The sequence below is a fragment of the Macrobrachium nipponense genome, chromosome 39 (assembly GCF_015104395.2).
Source record: "Macrobrachium nipponense isolate FS-2020 chromosome 39, ASM1510439v2, whole genome shotgun sequence".
Taxonomy (NCBI): Eukaryota; Metazoa; Arthropoda; class Malacostraca; order Decapoda; family Palaemonidae; genus Macrobrachium; species Macrobrachium nipponense.
Window position 1 is genome coordinate 50,485,145 of NC_061099.1, and position 22,118 is coordinate 50,507,262.

At 37.5% G+C, this 22,118-nt stretch overlaps 1 protein-coding gene across 7 annotated transcripts in view; it reads right to left on the reverse strand.

Moving 5' to 3' along the window:
• LOC135210339 (pleckstrin homology domain-containing family G member 3-like) overlaps positions 1-22,118 on the reverse strand; it is a 611,354-nt gene that overhangs the window by 120,841 nt on the left and 468,395 nt on the right. For 6 of the 7 annotated variants that reach the window (XM_064243231.1, XM_064243230.1, XM_064243233.1 and 3 more), the window contains one exon: positions 6,721-6,768. The exons of the other annotated variant lie outside the window; for it this stretch is intronic. In XM_064243231.1, coding sequence (XP_064099301.1) covers positions 6,721-6,768 — 48 coding nt within the window. The remainder of the gene's footprint in view (positions 1-6,720; positions 6,769-22,118) is intronic. 7 annotated transcript variants of the gene reach the window in all.

The following is a 22,118-nucleotide window of genomic DNA, read 5'->3' on the forward strand; positions in this document are numbered from 1 at the left end:
AGAGAGAGAGAGAGAGAGAGAGAGAGGAGAGAGAGTTGCCAGTCTGACAATAGGCGGTGGCGCAGTATTTATCTTCTCCATCTGAAAATCAACAAAGCCCACGAAGTAGGGCTGAAGAAAGACAGCAATTACCATCCTCATATATCATCTCCTCTGTTATCGATAGATACCATTGATTTTCACCTCTGCCGCTTCTTATGGGGGTGGGTTACCAAATCAAGCCGCAAGAGTGTGGTAACTGCACCATCTTCCGAAAACAGATGACGGTAAGAAATTTGATAATTTTAAGAGTTTTCTTTTCTATTATTTTCATGTATTAAGGTGTGGGTTTATATATATATATATATATATAAATATATATATACACACACACACACACACACACACACACACACACACACATATATATAATATAATCTTATATATATATATATAATATATATATCATATTAAATATATAGATATATATAATATTAGTATATATAAATGTATGTATAGATATATGTATATATATCTCATGTTATATACACAAACTTATTTACTATGTACGCATCCGTCAGGTTAAGTACGAGTTAAAGAACTAGCACAACATGGAATTAGAAGTTCAGTAAAGTTTTTTATGCGTTTCAGTTATCCTCCTCAAGTTTTTATGCAAAATCGTAAAGGGTGTTGCTTATATTTATGAATATAACCACGAGGTCCCGCCAGCTTCAGAATCCTTGCGGAAGAAACATGGTAACTCAATTCTTGGCAGCTACACACCCACCATCAAATCTGCGAGATCTAATAACCACGTCAAATTAGGCCAAAAGGCACTTGTATATTCGGGTCGCTCGGTAACTTCAGGAAGAAAAAAACTGACAAAATAAAAGTTCCGTGTTTGCAAGGAATAATGCATGATTATGTGTGTATAAGTTTCGCGTAAGATTAAGCTGATTCCCTTGTGCATAGCATGAAGGTCAAATCCTTATGAATATACTTGACTCATGCACCCAACACCCTAAGGTAACACGCTCACAGAATCTACACTATTCACTTCGATTAAATCTATTCGGATGCAAAGGAGATAAATATTACCAATCAGACGGTTTACGAGAAACTGGGTCTCAACAGGTAATGATGGTTCGAAAGTTACCTGTACAAAGAATAAAAATATACTGTCTCTAACTTTGAAAAGACTTCTCAAACCCACCCACGTGCAAATGAAAATTTAGGTGACGTTCCCACGAATTTACGACTACAAAAGCAAGCACCAGTCACTCTGAACAGATGAAAAGATAACTCGACAAAAATGACCACTTCCCTTAACAAAGCTTTTAAACTTCAAAACCGAGTGAGGGAATAAGCCAAATCAAGAGTCAGTGAGCACTAACAAGCAATGGAACAGTATCACATCCATGACCTCGCCTGACCTTTCCAAACCATGTAGCACCTTGCAAACAAGATCTAGCTTTATCAGCGGCTCCTCATCAGTAGGCAATCACCGAGATAACCTGCGACGTCGACCAATCACCGGACCTTGCGGAAGGTGATAATCATGGAAGGAAACGACCTCAGGAGGCTCCTGTTAAAATAAAACAACCCCAACTTTGGAACAAAGGCGCATAAATCACACCTTCCAGCAGGGCACGTGTGATGGCAGAACCACTTACAGCTTCTATAAAAGGGCACCAGGAACGCCAACTAAGGCATCACGTGTGACCGACTCGCCAGTGATTATTATCCTTACCGTAACATTAAGAACAATCTGCCCGAGTTCCGACAGTCCTTAGAGTAGGGAAGTACAGTGGTATCGAAACCTCCTTCCCCAAAACATAGACCATACGTAAAAAGTCGTACTTTTATTTTATTTATTTATTTAATTTTTATTTTTTACAAAAACTATCAAAATATAGTAAGGAAATTATGCCGAACACAATCAGCTTTAGATGAAATAAATGTGCACACTGTAAGCAAAAGCACAACTGATAAAATCTCACACTCATTGCGTCTCTTTAACCCAGCTGAAGAGGACGAGAGAGAGAGAGAGAGAGAGAGAGAGAGAGAGAGAGAGAGAGAGAGAGCCTTGATTCAGTCAACTAAGTGAAAAACAGGGGTGTTCAGATCAATCGACCCGGTCCGCAACGGGGCGCCGCTTAATAACACATTAGAAAAGTTGTAAATTGCAATGGAGGAGAACAAGGCCGGACCATATACGGCAACACGAACCGTTTTTAGTCGCCAACAAATATGGTCCCGACGCAGTACATCGTCAGGCGATCGCCGGAGCCGATATACAGGAAATAAACTAATTTCACCCTATGATGCTCATTTATCTTCCACTTCCCTCCTCTGCCTCTTCTAGGCCGCAGAATATTTCAATAATAAAGATGAGAGGGATTCATTTCGAAGCATAAATAAAGTGTGGACGATGTTCCGCGTCTCCCGCGAGGGGGGGGGGGGGGGGGGGGGGAGCTCAGGTTAGTGATGGCAACGGTAATGGAACATGGTGGGACAGTCTAAAGGTCCTACATACTTGAAGCCCTTTTCATTGAAGAGCTGACTAGAAAAATAATACGAAAAAAATAAGTTCTTTTCCAAAAATCCAAGATATGCACTTACATTCAGTGCATAGTATGAAAACTTATGAGGCGAACAGGCATGTAGGTTCATCAGCACGTAGACTAAAATAAATAAATAAATAAATACTAAAATAAACAAATAAATAAAAAAAATCAATCAATCAATCAATAAATAAACAAATAAACAAACAAATAAAAAACCCATAAACTCTTAAGTACTAGTATACAAATGTTTAAAAAAACATTTTTTTCTGGATGGATATATACAAAAACCCATAAACTCGTAAGTACTCGTATACAAATGTTTAAACAAACATTTTTTCTGGATGGATATATACTTATGCGTACACACACACACACACACGCATATATACTATATGTCCTTCCAAATTCAGTTGACGATTACAGGAACCAGACCGTAAACGTCAATTCTTTTGGGACATCTGCCACCTTACATCTCAAAGAAATCTTTACAAAAAATTAACATAACCAATAAAGATTTTAAATCTACAAAACTATACTTAGTCAAGTGACTTTAATATAAAGAAAAGGGCCGTTTGTGTTATGTCACAGACATTTTTGTCAAAAGGAACTCCTCGAAAACAAACTTGAAAGAAACGCAAGCCAAATAAATATGTGTAAGGTTAACTCAATTACAGTAAAACTTGCGTAGATGTTACCCATAGAGACTAAAGGAGTACGAAGCTTCCACGGACAGAATCACATCTTCTCGAGCATGTGGTGTCAATGCTTATTCAGATGATTTAAGGCGGGCAATCTCTAAGCCTGTTATTAAGCATCAATGGGCACTGCCCAATAAGGGAAGGGCGGGTAGAGGAACTTAGGAGCACCAGAGGTATGAGGGTATATCGATGTATTTAAAGATGGTTAGATTCTCATTCCTCTCAAGCTGTTAACAGGAGATAAGGGCATGAAAGTACAATAGCAGCATACCCGAAATTGGGTATCTCTCTCTAACGACTTACCCGCAGTACTACTACCAATGCACTCTCTCTCTCTCTCTCTCTCTCTCTCTCTCTCTCTCTCTCTCTGTACGCACAAATATCCAATCACATACTTCTTGTACATGTAAAAAAATACTAAGATAAATTCAAATACGACAACTAGAATGTAAATAATCACTTAAATCCTCTAAACGTCGGGCAAAATCAATTATCCATATAATATTAAACCCAGCTAACTTAAGGTTCTAACGTTCATTTTCAAGCAGCGTATCAACACATACATGGAAACGAAGAAATAAATAAATAAATAAATAAATAAAGAAAATGTTCACACAGATCACCTTCAAGATGCCACTTTGGCTGGAACAGAATGAAGATATTCCAGCTGATAGAAACAGCGAGGGTCGTGACCTCCATATCTTGACCTTATTTCAAACCGCCAAAACAACACAAATGCTATGTTTACGAGAGGAACCCTTCGCCTCGTAAAAATGAACGCACCACTGATGGCAGCTGGATAACAGACGCGTAAAAAAATGCTATAGGAAAACAGTTCCCATGAAATTTATTCACACTGCCCTTGGTTTGAAGATGAGGTTAATATTGGACAAGAGTTTATATATATATATATATATATATTTATAATATATATATATATCTATATATATATATATATATATATATATATATATTTCGTTTTTTCACTCCAAGAGGTAATTTATCGGAGATTTGTTTCACGAGTGGTTTATGTGCTTGCCTACCGATTTGGCAGTCGCGAGTTCGACTCCCCGCTCTACCAACGTTGAATCAGAGGAATTTATCTTTCGATATAATGTGGTTCAGATCCCACAATAAGCTGCAGATCCCGTTGCCAAGTAACCAATTGGTTCCTGGCCACGTAAATATCTAATCCTTCGGACAAGCCCTAGAAGAGCTGCTAATCAGCTAATAGTCTGGTTACACTAAGATATACTTAACTTAACACACAAATAAACAAGTCAGCTGCAAGGACATGCACAAAAATAACGTAGGCACCAACAGGCAAAAGAGTAAATCCACGTTACATTGGGCATCACTAGAAATACGAAACCATTTTGGAAATATGGTTACGACCATACTCCCTCCGGGAGACCATTATGCTCTGCAATTGGACTGGAAGAAGCATTTAGATGAGAATTGAAAGTACGAGTAAAAGAATCTCTCTCTCTCTCTCTCTCTCTCTCTCTGATCTGACTTCTTCCTTATCGGTACGACAATCACCTTTGGCGGAACAATAAAACGGCGATGAAACGGAGGGAGGCCAACAGAGGTGACGAGGCACTGGTCGAGGGAGGGATTACAAAATTTTAAACACACCCCCTTACTCAAGAGAGAGAGAGAGAGAGAGAGAGAGAGAGCGAGAATTTTACTCGTATAATTAGTATAGTTCACCTGCATATGTGACACCAAATTCTCTGAGTCCATTCAAATTTAATATAGCATGAACACAATAAAAAAAAAGCAAAGTTAGCCCAAAGCACCACACGTACCCACTGCCGAATATTTCTACACGTGACTAGATGGATGTATCGTATAATGCAAATTATAGGCCTAAGTAGGCGTATCCTCTGTTTCTTCCCATCCACTGATAAATCACCCGACGTTGCTTCATCTTTTGAGAACAATGATTACGATATTGTAATTTCTAATTACAGCTGCCTACTACAGCCTAACGAGAACCTCCCTTCGCCGGACAGCGCTGTTATGATGGGTATCATGCAACCAACAATTAAAATGATTAGTAGGTTTGCGTTCATAAAATAAGCATCTTTAACTAATTACACAAGAGATACACTCAGCTCTCGCTAAAACACAGGAGTGACTACTTCATTCAGTATTCATAAATCTGAAAACGTTCTTAAAATGTTAGTCTCACATGAACGGGTTCTCTGCGTAAGTGAAAGGCTTTTTTCTGGATACATACTAACAAGTGAGAGAGCTCTGTGTATGTGCGTGTGTGTGTGTGTGTGTGTGTGTGTGAACTATATAAAACAGTGATTCGTGGCAAATAGTTAATTGGAATGATCTAGTGCCAGTAATGTTAGTTTCACAACCACAATTCAAAATAATCAATTGATGTTAAGTAGAAAAAATACAATTTAATCCAGGAATAACATTTTATATTATTATCATGCAAAATCTCCAAAATTAAATTCAAAATTTAAGCTACGATCTTTTTAAACGTGCAATAACTAGTAGTTACCGAAAAAGCTTGAAGTAGGGTAAGTGACAGTAGTACAGGATAATTTCCCAAAATGATTATCAATGTACGGATTAAAGGTTATCGAAATAAATCTTAACGCACGCACAAACTTAACCATAACTACAATACATGCCAGAGTACAGTATTTATAGACAAATGGTTCTGGCAAGACACATCTACAAAGAAAAGACGTCTAACTAAGGAAAGCTACTGTAGCTTGACAGGAAAAAGCAAACCTTTTGCATTCTAGACACAACAACCACCATTACCCTCCATCATTCATCTGTGCACAATCGACAACCAATTGGAGATGTTTGACGTCGTCGATTATGCGATTTGTGGGAGAGCAGCGCCAGCTGAACCCAATACAAGACTAATTAACCACTGAACGTGAATGACACATGATTTAAGTCTATGGGGGACATACACACGTGCAGCAACATTCCTAAATACACTCGCATGCACTCAGAGCGATGATAAAACACTAAAAAGTAACGTACTAATCAAAGTAAAAGTACTACTTAAGAAACACACACACACACATGCTGAGTAACATTTCAAACCGGCGAGTCGGCTACTCAAAATTAACGGAGCAATTTCTCAGAATGGCAAATAAAGACCAACTGACAGAAAAATCATTCTGAGCTGCAAAATCACAGCCACAAGACTTGAGTCATAAAAATCAATATAAAAATTTGAATTGTAATATGTTAGGAAAATAAAACTCAGTCTCCCTCAAGCTACTGCCACAGACAATCTGAATACAATTAGAATTCTAACCATGCCGAAACCAAACCACAAACCAAGGCTCACAGGTTGCATTTTGGGGAACGGAATAAACAAATCTCTCTCTCTCTCTCTCTCTCTCTCTCTCTCTCTCTCTCTCTCTCTCCTCTCTCTCTACTGACGTTAACCCTCTAGACATGCCGACACAAACCACAAGCCGATCTACCTGGTATCTCAGAAGAGAGGTCTAAATCCTGCGGCAAACGAAGGCATCCTGCAAGTGAAGGAGAGCAAAGGAGAAAAAGGATGAAAAATGAATAAGAAAAGTTATTCACAGGTAATTATGTAAATATTTTGCAAATAGCGAGCTTCAATCTTCTTACATTAAGGCTTAAGCGGAAATGCATGCAATACCGGTACCATAGCCATTAGCAACAATGGAATTAGTCATATAAAATGAAAAAATGTACTTAAATGGAAAGAATATCTTTAAAAAATGCTAATTACTGTATTATGACTACGTTTTTATCTTCATTTCAACAAGTCATCAACACAGCCAAGAGCGAAACGACATCCTTATCGGTACTGCCAAGTCTGAAGTAGGGAAAACCAAAACAAGAACACAAAATTTAGGCAACCAGTTAATAGCAACAAGACAGTTAGCACATATAAGGCTGTGAAGACAAAAACATCTTCAGGTAGTTACCGAAGTCCAAATACAGGCGGTCAGTGCCTTCGACACAACAACAATAGTATGCTTTCCAGAAGCTTTTCAGATAACAAAGGAGAGAGAAACACCCAATACAGCAACGATAACACAACAAAACGAAACAAAACGAGAAAAACGAAAAAATGTAACAAGAAACTTACAGTAGCTAAAATGATATTATGCATTTCTTATATAATTTATTACTCAGACGTAAATATATTTCTGTAAATGACATGAGTCAATATGTAAAATGTTGAAACATTATTAACTGTTAGTTTAGCAAATAGAGGCACTTTGGCAAGCGCTGTACCGTTTTCAGTAACCACCAAATTAAACAAAAGTGGAACGACAGAAAACGGAGGCAGCCAAATCATATGGATGACTCTTCCGCTTTTAAAGATAAATATAAGTCACAGTAACAATAATATTAAAAGCCAAGATCACGGAATACAAGTTTTCTATTAATAATAATAATAATAATAATAATAATAATAATAATAATAATAATAATAATAATAATAATAATAATAATAATAATTAACTATATTCCAGAATCATTAAGAGCACTGGATATCACCGAGGTGAATGACAATTATAATAAGATATAATAAAAGTTACAGCTATGATAAAAATAAAATAACGATTGGAAAGTAATAAATGAAATCTACAGAAACTAAGATAAATGAAAAACCATAGAAAACAACACTTGATACATTTACTGTTTGAGAAAGTCATTAATTAACAATTAAAAAAAAAAAGCCAAACAAGTTTAGGCCTACTTTCGGCCTATTTGAAAAATCCATGGTGAATTATGTACTACTTTGTGGTTACCCGACTATGACACTTCCCAGCCAAGACAGAGAAGAGTAAGTGGTTAGCAACCTCATTCTCTTTCAAACAAAGGCGTGCGTATATACATACATACGTATAATAAAATCCATGTTAGAAACGAGTGAAAAGCGGGACTTGGAACAAGCACTTTCATAGTATATTCTAAATTTTCAACTTAATTTTATAGAATAAACTACGAAAGTACTTTTTACGTCCCATTTTTCACTCTCCTTCTTATGTGGACTTTGAGATTCTCAAGCAAGCAGACTTTCTTGCTACATTCAACATACATACACACACACACACACACACACACACACACACACACACACACACACATATATATATATATATATATATATATATATATATATATATATATATATAGTTAACTGCACCCTGTATAATCCTCTGAGGAGTGAGATAATCCAAGTGGCTTGATGCGTGTTCATGATTATGTATGGATATCTCTTCATCAAACCTTTTCCACCCTGGACCTGTTTCAGGGTCTCATTAACTTATTTAATGAAACACATCTAAACGAGGAAAAATTAACGCAAGGATGGAGACTATAACTTAAGCAACTTGGTCAGATTGCACCTAAAAGATTAGTAAGTGCAAAAAGTTGTATGGTCTAGTCGACGTTCTTTAACGTCATCGTGACGAAATGGTTGCAGCACTAGCAGCACTAATTAGACCAACACTTATCTTACTAGATGCATTAATGTCATTTAATCATTACTTTGGAAAGGTTAACGACCTCATATTGACAACACGGGGAGAGAGAGAGAGAGAGAGAGAGAGAGAGAGAGAGAGAGAGAGAGAGAGAGAGAGAGAGAGAGCTTTGATGAGCGCATCCTATGGCTAACCACTCAAGATCTAGTTCACTTTTACAGTTTTAAAGAGCACTTAAAATATTCCCTTAGACCCACAAAACCGCTACTAATAAAAGCGGGCTCTTATTTCAACTTCAATCGTGTTTAAACCTCAACGAAAAGGCTTTTCAAGGACGATTTCGAAATCTTGTCTGTGTACGCGAACACATACCCCGTAGGGAAATAGTGCCGTCAATGCAACTCATGCGGTGCAATATAGGTATTACTTAAGGTTCTTTGCAGCGTCCCTTCGGCCCCTAGCTTCATCTACTTTCATTCCTTTTACTGTACCTCCCTTCATATTACCTTTCTTCCATCTTACTTTCCACCCTTTCCTAACAATTGATTCGTAGTGCAACTGGGAGACTTCCTTCCTGTTGCACCTTTCAAACCTTTTCACTGTCAATTTCCGTTTCAGCGCTGAATGGCCTTAGTTGCCCCAGTACTTGGCGTTATGCCTAAAAACCATAAATCAATCAATCAACGAACGCACATAAATGTGTAAATATATATTTGTAAATATAGTATATATATGTATATCAATATAATTTACATATATATATATATATATATATATATATATATATATATATATATATATATATATATATATATATGGTACGTATTTTATATGTACGAACAAATAGCTTTATTAAACGTCAAGGAATACATCACTGTGTTCCAGTAGGAAAATATATTCTGCTAATTACTTGATTCTTGCAAATTTCATTCTATGTAATAATAAATAGAATAAAAACAAAGGAAGCACGATTAAACATTACGAAAAAAAGGCAGATGAAACAGAGATAGATTGATAGACAGGCAGACTTCTTTTGCTTTTAAGGAAGGATACTTTACCATTCTGACCGCAGAGCCCTTTGCTTTTCTTTTGTCATCTACTTGACCTGCCACGACTTCTAATGCCTTCAATTTTTTCCTTTTTATTTTACGTGTATATATATATATATATATATATATATATATATATATATGTGTGTGTGTGTGTGTGTGTGTGTGTGTGTGTGTGTATATATATATATATATAAATATATATCTATATATATATCTATAATATATTATAATATATAATATAATATTATTATATATATATAAAACATAAATGTATATACTACACTATTTTCTACCTCCTCTCTCTCTCTCTCTCTCCAAAAATAAATAGTTTGCTGGTATAGTGGTTAAAGTCGTGGCATGCCACTCAGATGTCGTGGGTTCACGTCACCCCAAAAACAATGAAAAATCACTGGCTGTGTATCATGGTTAGTTACCGCTGCGGTGTTGGGTCTGCGGTGGGAGGCTAAAACCAGCATTCTTTGGAAGCTTGAATTTTCAAGTCAGTTGCCCCTTTGGTGTGCTAGTTCCAGGTGGATAGGTTTCATCTACTGAAATAATAATACTAACAATAATTCTTTGAATCTTTTTGAATATATACACATTCTTATTTTGCAATATATTTTTTTCACTCATATTTCGCAGCATACAACGATACATACATATACTCAATCATGTATCCTCATTTAGTCGCATTTTTTTTCTTTTAAATAAGGCGAACATCTTTCTATCTTCCTTCCGATCGGCTCTTTCTCTCCCCTCCCTTGCCAGCTTCCTCAAAACCACATCTGAGAAGCGTTAACCGATCCGACGCCGCTACTTGAGTGTCACATTCACTTACACTTTCACAAAGGCCACACTAAGCATTTTACCCAATAAGTGGTTCTTCTCGGGGTGGAAAAATAAACAATAAATAAGGTCGAAACACCCAATCACGATCACGGTCATATACGAAGAGAGAGAGAGAGAGAGAGAGAGAGAGAGAGAGAGAGATAATTATACACACGATAGCAAGAAAATTGGAAAGATAGAAGCGGCGTAAACATATGTAGCAATTAGGAGGGGGTTTAGGGGTTGAAGAACACTCATGCGTACTTCATAATGATTGGACGGACGCGCACAGCGTTTCACAATTGTGACTGTCAAGCAAATGTAAACATCAGGTACCAGATACAATCTCCAGGGTGCCGGAACTGGTCTTGTGTTTTTCCTAGACCGAGTCCCGTTTTAATACGCAACCCAACGGCGAGTTGATCTCGTCGTTTTTGTCAAGTGATAGCTCTCTCTCTCTCTCTCTCTCTCTCTCTCTCTCTCTCTCTCTCTCTCTCTTACTGACTATTCTAAAATCGCTTTCACGTTCCCAAGCTTGGCCTTTCAGATCTCTATGAAAGTTTTTGGCACTCTTCGCTGTGGGGGAATTTCGTCAGTTACATGAGTTGCTGGCGCTTCCAACTTCAAAAGGACCTAATCGTAGGAGACATCAAAGCAAACGGTTTTAAAACAGAAAGCAAAGACACAAGAGGTTTCACGAATGAGAAAGGAAGAGGCACTTACTAATTCTAATGCAATAATATTTATGAATCAAGAGCGATATTCCTGACGTCATTCTCTCTCTCTCTCTCTCTCTCTCTCTCTCTCTCTCTCTCTCTCTCTCTCTCTCTCTCTCTCTCTCTCTTCAGGGTCGAACTTGGCACTAGATGTTACGACCATCTTTATCTATCAACTGAATGGAGAACTTACACTGCTGAAACTGGATTTCGCAGACTACATTGAGGGAAAATAGTTCACCAGAAGCCTAACTTAACAGAACGTAAACTTCTTATCTAAGTAACATAGCACATCGCCAGAACACCTTTTGACAGCATGATTAGGACTATAACGCTACAAAAGAAGACAGAATGCAACAATAATTTTTGTATAAATGCCATTAGCCAATACAATGTAAAGTATTAGATAAATGGGTGAGGAACATATGCCTGGAAAAGACTATATGCGGTTCTGATATATTACAGAAAAAATCCATTACAAACAACGAAAATTCTTACAAGTGCTGTAAGAGCCATCTTGATGGCTAATAGTACCACCCACTCCACTTCGCTCAAGGGACAAACGCAGAAGACGATGAATTATTCATAACAAGAGACACACCTTCTATCAGGATTGATCCACTCATTCTATCTAATGGACGTCTATCACACGGGCCACGACACCCTGGTTGCTAAGGAAGGGGTTCTTGCCTTTCGATAATGCCTCAGGAGTTCTGAGACAAGAACTATATAGATTAATTGTGTAAAGGTTAGCTTTTAATTTACAATACAATCTACGCTAACATATTCATTACCTAAAAAATGTTACACAATTAAATCGCTTAAAAACGTTACAAATACTCTGCACAAAAATATTTAAGACAATTTATACAAATAGTAGCAAAACAAATCCTCAAACGTTAAACATTAACTGACTTATTGCTTTCGAAAAATACTTATATTACAACAAGAACTTACACTACCAAAATACCTAACATTTCACTTCCCCTCCAAATCATTTCACACTACGTGCCAAATAAGAGTGTCACACATAACCACATGCATTCTCTACTGTCTACACCTTTCACCCAAAGCTCATAAATGGTACTCGTTTATGGTTGGTGGCGATAACTGAAGTTTATATACAAAAAAATACATAAAAGACTGACGTTTATATACATAAAAATACATAAAAGACGGCTCTCTAATTATTATTATTATTATTATTATTATTTTTCGATGATGTTAAACTATTTTACTGCTGCTTTTCAATCACGTTTGCAACTCATGTCTAAATTTTTTTCTAAATTCTATGGGTATTAAAATCTTGTCTAAATGGTCGCCTAAGAAATATATAGAGAAAGGCTGGTAACTCAACTGACACGAAACGCGTTGGGGCGGTTCGTTTACTGATACGGTCTGTTGATCAGACCTGTCCATCAAGGCAGACTACCAGAGAGAGAGAGAGAGAGAGAGAGGGAAGGGGGGGGGGGGGGGGGGGGGCAGCCTGCCAAGCTTCATCACATAGGCACTCCATCCAACCGCCCTCATAATCCACTCACACTTGAGTATCACCTTTTAACTCCCGTTCTGAAGCCTCTTGGGGTTCAATTAAAACTCAAAGTAATGCGCTTTAATGAGACAACTACGATTTTTGACCACTTCATTACACCACCAGAATGTGCTAAGGTTTACTCAAATCGCGTTATCATGGGGGTGACGAGGATGCAGAGCCATCGGATGTCTTAATCAACCAGTATATCGGTAAGATGGAGACTGACACTGGCAGTTTTTATAGCTGACAATTTGTCAAATTGGACTACCGGAAAAGCTTAAGGTTGAACTCTCCATTGCTTCACTGTTTCATGAAACGTCTACGAGGTTCCTTTCAGGTTTTACCAGGTAAGGACAATCGAATTAAAATAACAGCTTTCATAACTATCAAAGCCTCTATGTTTGACCTCATCATTTTATATCTACCGCCTGTACTGTAAGACTAACTGTCTGGCATTTCTGCTTAACAGGGACACTAACAAAACAAACCGAATAAAAAACTTCTTTGAAACTATGCACGTCCTTTATCACTATATCAAATATGATGCATGGGAGGAGATAACATAAAGTGGAGGCTAATGAATTGATGGTCAGACCCTTTGCACAAAGGAGCACCTACCTCTACAGAGACACCCTAGGTGTTGCTGGGTATAGAATGCATACTAAATGCTAGTGCTATGGGTCATCGTCCCATCTGCTTCGTCAAACAAGGCAAAATTGAACTTTCGACTAGATACTGATCCTGCACATGTAAAACGATGCAGAGCGTCTGAGAAAGATGACAAGATCCAACACAGAAGGAAGATTGACTGCCATGGCTTTAACAAGAAAGCATTATTTCTAAAGGGCTCCAGTAATCAGAAGAATTTTAAACGTCAATTTTAACCATGAAATCAACCAAGATGTCATTTATTCTACTATATGTTTTCAGAGTATTCACACTGACATTTTACGCTGAAGTATACCCAAATATGCGTACCACGAAAATACTAGTTTTTTTTTATAGTACCTGAAACAGCACGACACCCAAGTTCAAATACAGGTTACTATTCCATCACCGGCGCCATCTTTCTCTCTCTCTCTCTCTCTCTCTCTCTCTCTCTCTCTCTCTCTCTCTGTGAGCCAATCCATCTAGCCACACCGCGAACGTTATCCCAATGGTTCCGCTCAAGTGAGTTTTTATCAGCGCGCTACTTTTTTCTTCCACTTTTTATGGCTTCTGTTTAAGAAGTGATTGTTTGCGCTTCCCTTTTTTTTCCTTCTTCTTCTTCTTCAACTGAAAAAGAGATGGTCCGAGTTTCTTGCATCCTCTAATGAGCGACCATTAATCATAATTGGAAGGGAACTTGAGAAATAAAAGGGCGCCTCTTATGACAGCATCAACACAAATCATTAAGAGGAGACCATTAAGACGAAATGAAACCAAACAGGGGGAGTCACTACCCATAATCAAGATTTTACGATAACACTTAACTCGTTGCTACTTTAGAAAACTAACCTCAACTCAGCGTCTCAGTAGGAGAAAATGTTAGGTAGCATTTTTCCAAATAAATCGTAAAGGTTGAAATAGAGTCCACCGAAATTAAAAGAAATAAATAAGTCCTCTACTATGGCATATTGTTTAAATTAACCGGGATTCAATCTATGCTCCAGCGGACAATTAAAACAATGTCTAAAGAGCAGCCTCCATTTCAGGGCCCATCAAGAATCTGCAAGTCATTCTCATAACATATAGTCCAGAGGGTATGACGTCGGGGATGCTCAAGTCATTGAAATCAGACAGTCTGGTCAATAAATATTTGAGGGTATAAAAACTGTTAATATAATATTCACATACAGAAAGTGTGACGTGAAAACTCAAATAGAATACGATTGGTATAGTCTTCGCTGTTTCATAATTGTGCACTAGGCCTACAATGGCCTTGCAAGAATAAAGAATGCTTAATCTAAACGCAATAATAATACAATAATAATAATAGGCACAATCCCAAGATCCCAGAAAGGAAACTGGAATAATATAATAATAAAAATAATAGGCACGATCCCAAGATCCCAGAAAAGGAACCTGGAAATATGAGATGCTGAAGTAGCTCCAGGACTCATGCAGAAGAGTGTGCTCCTGGAAACTGAACACAAAGAATAGTGGTGGACTCCTCAGGAGTCACGATGCAACCCGGAACCCCACACTATAAAACCGCCCAGTCGAATAGGATGACTGTGATAAAAAAAAAAAAAAAAAAAAAAGTGTACATTATCTCGTCGTATCATACAATGCTATGGTAATAGTATTGAAATATAGATGGAAATGATAAGAATTATGTAGCATACATCAAAATAATGGTAATACATTAAGTTAATATTATCGAATGATACTTTCGGTAAGAGAAAGAAATAATCTACAACGTAATAATGATATGGCAGCGGTGAAAAGTTCAGAGACCAATAATATATATTACTATAAAAGGCCAAAACCAATGACAAGAGAAACAAAATAAAGCAGTGCTAAAAATCATAAAAGGGACCGTTGACACAGCAGCACTTAAGTATGCCCAACAGCCGACGACCTCCAATGGAGATAACTGCGGCCGACATATGGTCATGAAAAAAAATGACATAAATAATGATGATAAGAACGATAAACACATTGTTGAAGAAACAATGAAACAAAAAATGAGTAAGGTCACACTTTCTACGTATATGAATGAAGCTAATTGTGTGCGTGTGTGTTTTTTTCATATTTTTTTAACCTTCAAGTATAATGCAACTAAAAACATTAACGAGCTCGCCATTATGACACAGGTCTAGCTTTCCAATTATTCTTCTAATTGTAGACCTATTTTGTTTAACTCTTTAAGGCGTTTTGAATTGATAGGTTACGGCTACTTCTTAGACTGATGGTCATTTATCAGGCAGGATTATCTATTCGGTTTTCCATGAATATTTGAGTAGCAAAATGATGGCGAGAAACGTCCGCAAAAGCCTTCAGAATGTCATAATGAACAGAAGCCTCATGCGTTTCACGTTAAAGTTCGTTCAAAAGTAGACGTATTTATAGCAGCTGGTGTAGAACCTTAGAACCGTGGTAATGGAATGGAATATAGAGTTTAGGCCCCAGGCCAAGCGCTGGAACCTATGAGGTCATTCAGCCCTAAAATGAAAATTGTGTGTAAGTGTAAAAGGTTACAAAGGTGTAGTACCAGGAGGAAAACCTCACAGTTGCACTAAGAAATAATTGTTAGGAGAGGGTGGATACCGAGATGGAAGAAAACTAGCATGACCTGACGCAGAGTACAAGGAATGAAAAGAGTTGAAGGTAGAGGCCGAAGGGACGTTGCAAAGAACCTTTATTAAAGCCTGCAGTGCACCACGTGAGATGCACGGACGGTACTAACACCCTGCGAGGGGAACCTCACTAAGGTGCCCTAGATAAGGGAATTCAAGAACAGTTTTCAAGCGGTGACTTCTGAGGAACAATTTTTGTTTGTTTGTTTGTTTGTATGGTGTTTTTACGTTGCATGGAACCAGAAGTTATTCAGCAACGGGACCAACGGCTTTACGTGACTCCCGACCCACGTCGAGAGTGAACTTCTACCACCAGAAATACACCTCTCTAACCCCTCAGTGGAGTACCCGAGAAACGACCTCGCGGCCACCGAGGTGGCACGCCAAAACCATACCGACCACGCCACCGAGGCGCTGAGGAATAATTTTGCTCTTCAACGTAACTAAGTGATCTACGGAACAATGACACTCGCCAGAGACTTAGTTACGTGGTGAATCACGTCAAATTTGTCTGTATAAATGCGGTGAAATTAGAGCCACATCGCCGGTGTTACAGAGGTTGGTTATTGTTATTCCGTGGATAGTGCATCCAATTGAAAGTAACTTCAGTTTAACATTCAGTGCGTCTGTCTGTGCATGAAAGAGATATTGCGACAGAATGCCACTTTGACGAACCCCGCTAGAGGAACCGAAGTTGTGATGGTACGTTAGCCCATTTAACTTAGACTTACAGCGTAAAGAACTACAATATAATGAAAAAGTGAATTTGAAGGTGTACCTCCTTCATACGTTACAAGACGCGTTTCAGATAGTTTAATCTATTACATGTTTTTCTCCCATCAGCAAGACAAGAATACAGCTGAGATTGATGATCAGCAATAGTTCAGACATTCTTTCAGGATGTTGCTACCGGTATCGGCTGAGTGGATAATTTTGAAGCCAAGCGTGGTGTCCGAAGCTTCTGAAATGTATGAAAAAGAGGAAGAGGCTCACGAACTCAAGAATAAGAAAAGACTGTCTTTTGAACGATTTCGCCAATACCCTACGGAAGGGATTAACTGGGCCATAAAAATAATCTTTGCTCGTATTTTTAAAGACATTACAGAAAGGGAAAAGTGCGTCCTCATTACTCAACTACTCAGCGAGTGTGAGGGGAGAGGTAAGGGAAGAATGAAAATGAAAAGACACGAGTGTGCAAAAAACAGGATAAAGAAGTAACATGTTCTCTACGACACAGGTTTCTCAGGGTGAAAAGTTAAGTAACACTAGATCTGGTCATTATTACAATAAGCTACCACCTCTAAATGCCAGATTCATATCCACATTGCTGAAGGTTGCACAGTGCCTTCAGAACTGGGACGTGAAGGATAAAAGGTCGCACAATGTTCCAAAAAGCAAATGAGTAAATGAGTAATACGAGGAAAAAAGAAAAGAAAAAAAAATGGTAACCGATACACTGAGGATCTGCAATGTCGCCCAGCAGTAAATCCTCTTCATGCAAACTCATAAACTAGCTGTCATTAAAATATTATCACGATACTCGGACCCTAATCCTGTCGAGACAAAAAAATAAGTTAATGGCCCTAGCAAACGTGGCCATGTCGTCCTGTGAAGAACATCACATTCCATCGAGCCATAATTCACAGTGACTTGTGTCCGGCTATTTAATACATTGACAGCATCACGCGAACCCATATATTACTGACTTGGGGCACTTGGCTGGGCTGCAGGGCATCACGATAAACGTTCATCTTCGCTCATCTTAGTAGACTGGGGTTGCTGGAGGTTATAACTATCCAATCTTTTGTATTATGCACTGTGTCACTGACTGGAGTAACTATGCCACTATTCAAGGATTCTGGATCAATATTTGGTCTACACAGGGTTTAAACCTTAAAACCCACGCTTTAGAACCCTGGGAGCTGCCAGACTCTTCTAAGATCTGAGTTCACTTATGATCAACCCAGCTCACTTGCTTATTTGTTGTTCTATGTTTTATGCATATAAGCTTGATTATTCATGTACTTATTATCATTTGCTATAAACTGTAAATAATTAGTTACAATAATATTTGCTCAGTTCTACCCTTCCTTTCCAAATACGTTAGTTCCATTCTGTGGAAGCTTACTAAGCAAGTTTAGGACCTTTCGACTTACTTCATTAGAATGCATGTCCATTGTGAATATTAATGTACATAATGCAACGAACATAACTGTCTTGACAGGAGGAAAATAAAGAAAATTATTAAGGTGCTAACACTACCAGAAGTAAACACTTACAGAATATATATACATATAAACATATATATATATATATCTATATATATATATATATATATATCCCAAGACGAGTAACTAATAACAATGGCAGTTGCTTTGAAAGTATTAAGAGTAAATGGAAATTATTTCTTTTAAACACACATTTTTCCTTAATTTTACGGTCTATTTCGAAGAACATCTTCCATAATACTTTTTAATTATTGTGCCATTGTAAAATTATGTAAATATTATGAATTAACTGTAAATTTGCACTAATACATTTTTCTAATAAATGATAAAAAAAATTACTGTGCCTGACATTTGAAATCTCTGAAGAAATTTCCGGTAAGGAAAAACAACTAGAAGCAACGACAGAAAAAGCATACAACAACAATATCAAATAGAGAAAAGTAGAAGAAGAACAATAACAAGATAATAGTAATAGTTGCACGAACATCTCTCCACGGGCAAAGAGAAAAAGCCACGTGGACGCGTGGCAGGACACGTGGCTATCAACAGCATCCAATCCATCTACGGGAGCGTAACGTGACGGCAAACTGATCTATGGTGTGTGTGTGTGTGTGTGTGTGTGTGAGGGCGTCGGCCGAAAGAAAGCACGCCAGCTGAAATGAGGGCGAGGATATTTCGAGTGGGTAGGATCCATCTTGGGAGGATTCCCGCGACATGTTGGCAGACCGCACGTCTTCTCACTTTTCATCAAAAACAGATATCCTACACCGCTCTGACCCGACCGCAATCCGCCACCGCATTTGATTTCGTGAGCTTTTCATTTAAAACTGTTTTTTTTTTTTTTTCTATACCGAGACCTCTTTAAAAAAAAAAAAAAAAAAAAAAACAAAAAAAAAAAAAAAAAAAAAAAAAAAATTCATTAAAAGCTTAGTGTTCAGTAAAACACACACACACACACACACACACACACACACACACACACACACATATATATATATATATATATATATATATATATATATGATGATGATAAAACTTGTTACTTTCCAGATAACTACTTAAATATGAAATGTTGTTTATAAACGTAATGTATTTTTCTTATAAAAGATAATAAAAAACATATGGGATAGATAACCATACAATAACACAGCACCTATGATTACCACTACTACAATAACCCTTATAAAGAACAAATACAATGAAATTAAAAATAAAGACAAAATTAATATTGAAGAAAAGGTCAATTTTTTTTATTAGGAATCACACTGCCTTTTCAAAGTCCTTGGATGACATTAGAAAAACAATTCAGAGTACCCAACCTCTTATTGACCTCAAGAAAATTCTACTCTATGTGCAAAATCACAATGCCTAATAATTAACACATACGTACACAAACGCACACAAAACAAACATCTCATGGGTAAATCTAACTTCTAAAATCATTTGAAAAAATATAAAAGAAACCTAAGCAAGTTTATGATCAACCAGAAGTAAGAAGAAGAAAAATGGATAACACTACGATTTGCATAAGAAGAAGAAAAAGTGATAACACTCTACGATTTGCATAATCAGATAGGCATTCAGATGAATCGAACAAGTGAATGCTAACTACACGACGACAAGAACAGGTTCTCCCCGAAACGTAACCTCAAGGAAAAATAATAAACTTAATAAACTTAACAAAACAAAACGGACCAAAGTAAATATCAAGAAGAAGCCTGCGATAACGATAATCATAAAGAAAACGCAGACAACAGGCTGCGTAGCCATCTGAATAAAAATAAGCATTTAACTAAGCAGGAAGCAAATCTGCAAGCATGCAAGCAGCGGAAACAGGCGGCGACTATTAGCATAGCCGAACAGGTAACCAGAACCGAAGGTCAATGAGAATCAAGCAAACAAATAAAGAGGCAACGAGCGATTCATGTTATGAGAGACAAGCAGGAACATTTTTCTGCGCACGTGGGTTGGGTTCATTATGGCAATTACGCTGCATGGAAGTGCAAGTTGCAAGGTGGGGGGAGGGGGGGAGGTTGCCCATCTGCCTCCTCACTGGTATTTGTTTGCATATGCAACTGCACTTACTTTGCACGGACTAAAGTATTACTTTCTACCAATGGGTAATAATAATAATAATAATAATAATAATTAATAATTAATTTAATAATTACGAACACGAAGCAATAAATAAAAGTCACTGCTGTCCTGTTGCCATATATACCGTTTTTACAACAAGAACGGGTTCATAGTGATATATGTTTACATCATACAATTTTCGAGAAAAAACACGCATTGACCAACATTATTACGGCAATATTATCATTAGCAAGTTTCCATTCTCAGCAAATATTAAAATAAAATAAAGCTATTAATGAAATCATGGTTTGAACGGATGAAACAAGCCGAGGCTATAATGGTTATTACTTAATCTTTCATTGATTTCCTACAGTAAATTTTTATCTTTTTCATTAATTCAAAAAAATTTTAAAATTGGTATTTCTTCAACTCACCGGAAAGTGCAGCGCCAACAAGGCATCGACAACCTATGTGGTTTCTGGCATCAAGCAGCGAAATTTTTTTTATAATGTATGACCAGGCATTTCCTAGCAGATTTCAAACACCTTTTACGGACAAGAAATTCACAAAGTTTCACAACAGGATAATTTTCATCCTATTAAAAACAATGCACCCTATCTCCATCATGGCTACGACTAAACAGTCGATTAATCACCAGGTATATAATCGTCAAAGACTTTTCAGGAAACGTGACTATTTTTCCCTCGGCGCCAAGTTATCACTAATGAAAGATGATTATATATATAAAAAAAAAATATAACACACATATACACGTGGTCAGGTCGGCAACGTGGCCTCTTTGTGATTATTGGACCTGGGTTCGTTTCCCAAGACGGACATCACAATTTCTTCTTCAAATTTCTTTGAACTTGGATCTTAAGGCTTTGTAGTGACAAGCGTATCCCAAAAAAAATGCAAGGAATTCAAGAAGTTAAGAGGGCTTCGTAGCTATTACAATTGCATATATATATGATATATATATATATATTTATATATATATATATATATATATATATTTGTGTGTGTGTGTGTGTGCGTGTGCACATAATAATAATAAAATATGTCCATTTATTCACGTCGCACACCACAAAACGTTGGTGGTTACTATACCTTTCCAATTACAATCACTAAACCACCGAGACCATCTGCATTGAGCATAAATAAATGCAACCATAAAAACGTAAAACTCCCCTTCAGAAGCCAACCCTCGTCTTTGCAGCGCCCCTCTCACTTTATCCTTCTTCACGTTACTGCCTCACCCATCCTCCAGCAGCTACTCTGGACGCGGGTCGTCCAGGGACGTCCGCGTCCACTGACAATGGGCATCGCACCATAACTGCCCATCACCTCTTTTTGAGGGAGAACGATCTCGGGGAAGTGCCCGAGCAAGGCAAACAAACAATAGCAATTCGAGGTCGGGCATCGTTTAGCCATCGGCATAGACACTACCCGGCCTTCAAGAAGGACTGACGAACGACAAGCAAATTAATGATACGAAGGCCGAACAATCGCTGTTACGGGACTAATTATATTTGATTCGTGTATGTTGAGATCTTTCGGGAATGTTGGAGGATGGTACTTTTGCGTTGGTTAAATGATCTACCTTCAGTGCGTGCCCATACGCCAAGAAAGCATTTATGTATTGTCTGGTGAAATATAAACCTGTCAAGTGTAATTATAATTTAAACCCACAT